The sequence below is a fragment of the Python bivittatus genome, unplaced genomic scaffold (genome assembly GCF_059951505.1).
Source record: "Python bivittatus isolate LINGU-HERP-01145 unplaced genomic scaffold, Pbiv_v1 ctg000570_np1212, whole genome shotgun sequence".
NCBI classification, from domain to species: domain Eukaryota; kingdom Metazoa; phylum Chordata; class Lepidosauria; order Squamata; family Pythonidae; genus Python; species Python bivittatus.
In genome coordinates, this window is record NW_028277097.1 from 17802111 (window position 1) to 17809708 (window position 7598).

The 7598-nt window shown below is 42.3% G+C and overlaps 1 protein-coding gene across 2 annotated transcripts in view; it reads right to left on the reverse strand.

Moving 5' to 3' along the window:
• The window catches only part of SLC14A1 (solute carrier family 14 member 1 (Kidd blood group)), a 31917-nt gene that overhangs the window by 19993 nt on the left and 4326 nt on the right, over positions 1–7598 (reverse strand). Inside the window, exons 2-4 of one of the 2 annotated variants that reach the window (XM_088152745.1) lie at positions 4209–4392; positions 3673–3817; positions 344–533 (exon numbers count right to left, since the gene is read on the reverse strand). In XM_088152745.1, coding sequence (XP_088008871.1) covers positions 344–533; positions 3673–3817; positions 4209–4382 — 509 coding nt within the window. In that variant the 5' untranslated portion in view covers positions 4383–4392. The remainder of the gene's footprint in view (positions 1–343; positions 534–3672; positions 3818–4208; positions 4393–7598) is intronic. The other variant, XM_088152744.1, reaches the window with a different exon arrangement.

Below are 7598 nucleotides of genomic sequence, written 5' to 3' on the forward strand. Positions count from 1 at the left end.
GAAAACACAGATGGTTTGGGGAAATTGTTATTTATCAATGAACATGTAACGCAAATGAACATTGGGGAGGATTTAGGATAACCCAGGAATCGTCAGTATAGGCTGTTTTCAGAGAGGTGTGTTCATAAATTATTCCCTACTAAGAAATAAATTAATTCTGCTCCTAGAATTTCAGCTTTCTGCTTCCAGAATGACAGTCTTTGATACTGCATGAATGTTGCTACTTAGAAGAGACCCAGTGGTGACTTTCAACTGAGCATTGGAGGAGGAGGAGGAGGAGGAGGAGGAGGAGGAGGAGGAGGAGGAGGAGGAGGAGGAGGAGGAAAATTAGAGGTCAACCTACCTCTCTTGGCTTAGAATAACAGCAGTTAAAGTTGAGACAATAACTCCAGTGCAACACACAAGGGTCAGCCAAGGACTCTGGACCAGGAACCCAATGAGCAGAATGATGCCACTAAGTGGGTTGTTGACAAACATCACTTGAGAAACACCCCGCAGAATCCAGTCAGTAAATTGGAGGGCCACAGGCTTATCTGAAAGACAAAGCATCTGACAACGTTTCTTATATATGATGTTATGATATGATATGATAATGGTAATATACAGGATAGATGATCCTGTGGAGAGGAATATAGAGATGGCCTTGGGGAGGGAAGGAAGGAAGGAAGGAAGGAAGGAAGGAAGGAAGGAAGGAAGGAAGGAAGGAAGGAAGGGAGGGAGGGAGGGAGGGAGGGAGGGGAGAGAGAGATGTTAAGAAGGGACTTGGAGAATTCATTACACTCTCCAGAAATAGAGGGAAGCATGAGAAAGAAACTTCAAATAACCCCACCTTGATTTTGTTTGGTATAAGATGGAGTAGTCAGAAATGGGCTTTCAAGATTGATGTCAGTCCTTCAAGTTAAGCCAGGTCAGAAACAGACATGGCAGGGATTCCAAGAATGCTACTTTACAATGATGATATGGTAGGGTATTATAACAGAACCTTGAAAGCCTGTCCAAATTCCTCTCTGACAATTCCCAAAGTCTATCTCCTCAGTCCTCCAAGAAACAAAGTTGCAGATATAGAGTGGCTAAAAAAGGTGACATGCTGGCTGGGGAATTCTGGGAGTGGAAGTCCAGACATCTTAAAGTTGCTAAGGTGAGAAACACTGGTTTATTGCAACATAGCACACACAGTCAAAGGGGGCAGAGCTTGCCTTGCAACATCGCAACACTACTATTGTCATTCTGATGAAAGTAACACAATGTGGATGCTGTTGGACAGAAGGACTGGAGTTCTGAATCCACGAGACAAATCGTTGGTCAAGAGACCATCTGGATAGGGTGTGGGAGCTCTGAATTCACGTTCTTTTCTCCTGTGAGTTGTCTTTGACCTGAAAGCGATAAGCCAGCCGAGCAAGTTGTGTATTTGTTTCCATATTTGGCAAAGTGCTTAACAATTCATAGAAAGTGCAGTTACAGTTGCTTATTTGTTTGAAGGATTTCTAGTGTAGAGTTCAAAAATCTTTACTTGGGTGGTTTATAAAAACTATCAGCACCATACAATGAAAGAATACAATACGGTAATAAAATCCTTCTTTAAAAAAAACAAACCCAACAGCAATAATGTCATGTAATCTAGGGATAAAAGATTCAAAGTTAAAAGGCTTGATTAAGGGGTCATGTTGCAAATCATGTAAAAAGGGGGGACTTCAATCATATGGTCCCAGCTGCCATCTTGACTTCTTTGACCTCCCTCTGCAGACACCCCTGGCTCAGTTGAAGATCTTTGCCCAATGTCGGTCAGGGGTTGTTGTTTTCATCTACTGCTAAATGGCTGCATATGCACCAATGCTGATTCCTGAATTAATCCCTTTTCTGGATTCACACAGTATCTTGAGTTGCGAACTAACCGGGATATGCACCAAATGCTAAGCCACAAAAAACCCCACAGTTAAAACTACCCAAACTTCTCTTCAAATGCAACTCTCAGGTCTTCAGCCGATCTGGTTAAAATGGTTGTGTGAATTTAGAATGGGTGTTGTACCTGCTGAAAGGGTTTGAAAGATGATTTTAATATATAGGCCAGTTCATACAACTTGGGAGTTCTGCAAACTTGGATTATTTGGTTAGTTTATGGTTCAAAATACTGTGCTACCTTAGACAATGGGTTAATTTACAATCAGATTACAATGGGTTGTAAATGCCACCAACAAGGATGCAAGGTCAAAATATAGAGAGGAATTTGTGGGGAGCAAATTGTCCTATCTTCAACAATTCCAGTAGGGCTTTGTTTCTGTTGTTTGAAAGTTTATGGACTGGGACAACTGCCAATGTGTATATCTCTGGCAACATCTGGTGTGGCTCTTACTGCCAATCAGGTTGTAAAATATGACACACATTTATTATTCTTTGCAAAAACATCACGCAGTTGGGAAGTTGATTGAGCGGTGCAGTTCATGCGGAAGATACAAAACAGCTAATTTATGTTGCTCGCATTGAAGTTGGCAGATGGCCTGAGCGTCTCTAGGCCAGCTTGTGTTGGGATTGTGACACACCCCTCCAAGTCTATAATTTAACATCACAATGGCGTTCAGGCAGGAGGAATGCGTGATTTGGGACTGGGATTTGGAGAGGGAAAGTGATGCGCTATGGAGGAAAACTAAGAATAAATATCTTGTGATATGTTTATAGGGTAAAAGAACGGTCAGCCTAAAGCTTATCACAGAACTCGCAATGACAGCTTTAGGCGGTGGTGAAAGAAAGAAGGAAACAGTGACCCAATTTAAGGGAACCTCTAGTATATACAAACATTTGTTCCTTTCTCCAAACCATCCCATTCTGCACATTCTGGAGGTGGTTTTAGGGCTCCAATGCGCCCAGAACACCACAAACTGCTTCCAGCTCCAAAAGATTTACATGGAAAATTGCCAGACACCCAAGGAATGGCCACTCCTCATGGAAAACCAGAATGTTCCATCATTCCTGGAATTATTCCATCCTCCTGGAACAGAACTTTGGTAAGTCTCTAGAAAATGGTTGATCCCATTATGAGGTTGTTGCCACATCCTGAGTGGTCTGCACTTGCAAACGTTGCATAGGAGTCCATGGGGCTCCTTTGTGATGCAAACTTCAGTGGGCCCTCATATCTGAATCTGGACTTAAAACAGGGAGTCTGAGTCTTTCCTGACCCCCATCAATGCACAGGACAGGCAATGTTTACATAAAATGGGGGTAGGACAGAGAACAGACTAGAACTTTCTAGCTCAAGGACTCATTCTTGACCCGTAGCTCTGATTGACTCCAAACAGGAAGATTTACTTCCTATATGGGTGTTTATGGAAAGTAAATATAGCAACTGAAAATGTGGGTCTAGAAGTTACATAGGTATGCAGTGTACACCAGAAAGGAATCATCCTCATTTGAGGGCCCTAATCTGTCACCACCCCAAAATAAATAATTGTGGTTAAATTGCACATGTCACCTCAAAAATCCCCTAGATCAATGTTTCTCAACCTCAAGAGGTTTAAGATATGTGGGCTTTAACTCCCAGAATTCCCCAACCTTTAAATTGCCAAGGTTGAGAAACCCCGATCTAGGTGATGATCAAGGCATTAAGCAGCTTTACACTGTGAGCCCACCTCCACATGACCTTCCATCAGTTCTTGTAGAGGTATCAGAAATGTGGCCTACCTTTTAGCCAGTCTCCAAGCACCTTCATATCTCCCATGACATAACTCAGGACTTTGCACATTTGCTGGCAACCTTTCTGCGTTGACTTCTGTGTTTTGTCAGACTTTTCTCTGGCAGCGTCGATCTCCATTGTGATTTTTGGATCCTGCCCAAACAAAAGCAACAAAGCATCTGACTGATTGTGTCCTCCTGAACTTCCCTTGAGTCAACGAGCATCTTCTTTCCATGGGAGAACAGGAAGGAGCTCAGAGCAAAGCAGCCATGTTGTAGGGTTACAGACTTGCTAGAATACTCTAAAGCCTTCAGAGTTCATTAGAGCAGTACTTTTCAACCTTGGCAACTTGAAGATGTGTGGACTTCACCTCCCAGAATTCCCCAGCCAGCCTTGCTGGCTGGGGAATTCTGGGAGTTGAAGTCCACACACCTTCAAGTTGCCAAGGTTGAGAAACACTGCATTAGCTACCCCAAATGGTCCTCTATCAACCTGGCTGTTGAAGGTAAAGTGTAGATGCAGGCCACCTTCAAAGGATGCCTACCTGGGCTTCCAGCCTCTTCAGTAGTGGCATACTTTGACAAGGGTCTTGGGCACACGCTGGGTAGTGCTGGCACTTAAATTCAGAGTCATAAAGCTTGTGTCCATCTGGCGGTAGCTCAGTTGGGACTGGAAGGGAGGACAGCTTGAGAGGACATCCATCCATCTTTCCTAGCATTGCACGTAAGCTAAAGGGCAGAGAGAAGAAAGTCAGGATAACAGCTTACTCTCTGCCCTGGATTTATTATTTTATAGACTCTTGGGCAAATGCTCCTCAGGATGTTATTTCGTTTTATAACCATGGTAGGAAAAAACTGCTCTGCTGTTGGATGCCTTCCTGTCAATCGTCAAGGAGTTTTCCCATCCTGACTCTGGTCACGCTACACCGAAGCAGTTTCCATCTCTTTAAATTATTCTTTGGAGATGGATGAAAGTGGGGCAAGGGAAAACTGGGATGTGGGTGAAATTCTCACAACTGGAATGAGGTTGTCTTTCATTTACTGCATAACAAGCCTGCTAAGGGTTGCGTCTATGTGTGTTCCCATGAAATTGCCTTGGCGCTCATTTTATCATCTTGTCTCCAGTGATCTGCAACCTGCATAGCTCCCCAGCCTTCCCCGAAACTCAGGAAAAGACACCAGGACTCCTGGGGGGCTTTTCCAGAATGGGAATTCGGGGTAGGCTGGGAGGCCTCAGGGTGATGATCTGTCACGAGAAAGCAAACCACACCAACAGCTCCCATTATCCTTTGCAGTCGATAGGAAGCTCATGAACAACAGCAGGAGAAATTTAAAATAAAATTTAAAGCACCTCTTTTTCAAGGGTTTTTAGCAGGGAGAAGTGAGAGAATAGATTCTAATACTGTATTAACTCAGACATTTTTGTGCAGCCAGCTCTAAATTTCAGGCACAAAAGCAAGGTGGAGTAGACAAGTATAATGTTTCTCCACCCTAGTTTATGACATGCTTCAAAAGTGCTTTGTTTGATATGAATAAAGGCTGCTATGGTTGCATTCACACCGGGTGATAAACCTGGTTATGAATTAACTTATTTTCAGGTTCACACATTGCATTGAACATAAACTAACCAAACAGGTTGGATTTGCACAACCCAGTAAATTAAAAAAAAACAAAAAACAAACCAAGAAGGGTAATACGAACCAAGTTTAGCATATTGCTACATCTTTACCTGACCTGCTGAAATGTGTGGTGTGAACCCAGCCAATGGAAATGGAATTGCCCCCCTTTCTAAAAGTGCTCACTCCCTGTAGGCAGAATTAATGTCATTTCTGCTGCTCCGCAAGGCAGGATTAGAATGAAAGGATAGACATTTCAGGGAAGCAAAATTTGGCTAAATATTTGGATAAACTTCCTAAAGGCAACAGCTGTTCAGCAGCAAACAATCTGCCTTGAGAAGTGGGGATTCTCTTTTATGAAAGCATAAAAACAGGATGGGTGGCCACACGTTAGGGTGCTATTGTTAAATCCTGCACGGCAACTCTGTATGGAGCGGATGGTTGGACTAAATCAGATGGGTCATTTCTAATGTCTGGGGGGGGGAGTGCAGGGGGACAGCTCAGGCTTCAGACATTCTGAAGAACCTCAAAAGCCATCCAGGGACTGATGTCATAACAGGAAGAAAGTGGCCAGGTTTTTTTTTAAACTTATTTCTTGGCGTTTAGGGTTTGTTGTTGTTACTATTTTTTAAGGATGTGAACGTTGGAGAGACTTGGAGAAACAAATTTAAAGACAGTCCAAGGTTACATGGATGCCATTTCAGCAGTGTGATCTCATAGCATTGGGGGAGACACCTATCAAGTGCTGGTGGGCCACTCATGGCCTATAGGCTACAGGTTGGCTGCTCCCAAAATAGATGTATATTTCCAAGGCCCCTTCTAATTGTGAGATTTGAAAGGAAACTGTTGGCCTAATCTGTAGGATATTTCCAGCATGATAATAAGTATTTAGGAAGTGACAAGGAGACATTTTAGAAGAGAGAAAACCTGCTTAAACTCCTTATGTGGGGAATACAAAATTCAGGGACTTGATAATGTTTTTTTTTCTAGAAATTGCTAGATGCCTGGGTTCTAGCATTCTTCTGGGGAATCCAGAGTAGAAGAAGGGAATTCATGTAAGCCAGATGATTCAAATTAAACCTGCCAGATCTGGTGTGCAAAAACCCAGATGATCTCTAGAACTGAAGGGATACAGCAAGGTTTAATTCCAGTGATTATTCAGATATCTGCAGATCAGATGAAGTAGCCCTGATCCAGATAATTAACTCTATTGGCTGGAGTTTCTAGTGATCATGGGTTCCCATTCTTACTTTATCCTTTGACATAGCCCCAACTGTTGAGGTGAAGTATCCTTTCCATACTCGTGTACATATATACCTATCATGCTATTTACCTTTCATGGTAAAGAGTGACATGGAAAAGTGTAAGAAATAGTAACCAAAGAAATTAAAGGCATAAGATAAGAAATTGTAGAGAGTAAGGAAAATGACCTTGATATATGAAGGAATTCTTATCCAGGCCAAAGGGGCTGAAACATATTTTAAGTACAGAAGGTCCAGATAACATTCAGAAGTGGCTCAGTCAGGCACCTCCCTAATTCACTGCAGCATAAGAAGGGGGTCATGGAGAAAATCTTTCTGTGTGTTGCTGGGAGTCAAAAATGCCTTGATGGCACATAATCAAATAAGAAGGGGGAGGAGTTACAGCACAATCAGACTTGCAAGATTATTGTAGGCTATTTCAATAAAAGTAGCTTCAGCCTACCTGTGTAGTTTCATGGCCAATCGACCTAATGGGGCTGACAGAAGATGAAACAAAGCTAAAACCTGTTTATACCAAGTAACCATTCACTGTAGTTTTCTACATCTTTCTATCCTTGAAAACCATCCTGGCTTCCATCTCATCCATCCATTGCTTCATATATTACCTTTTGTTCTTTATACTTCTCACCCCTCTCTTTTTGAGGATCACATCAGATCCATCCAACCACGATGTTCTCATCTTCTCCTTCCGCTTGTCATCCATTTTTCCCTCATATTTTTGTTTTGTCATTCAGTCTTCATTTATTCCCGCCACGTGACCAAACCATCTCAATTCACTTCTTTCATACTGATCATCACTTTTGTATTCAAAGTCCATTCAGCCCTCATTTATTTTTGACCCTATCTCCTCTTCATTCATTACACATACTTCTTAAGTGGCCTTTAGCAGACCCAAGATGCAGGTCTACGTATGGAATTTTATTACGGTGCTGCCCTTCTAAAATTGCCTCTGCTCAAAGCATCCATGGAATTGGGACTAGTGAATATGCTAGTGTTATTTCTTATTTTTATAAAGCTGTCAAGTTTGATTCTTTGGAACAGGGTTTATTTTAAAGTT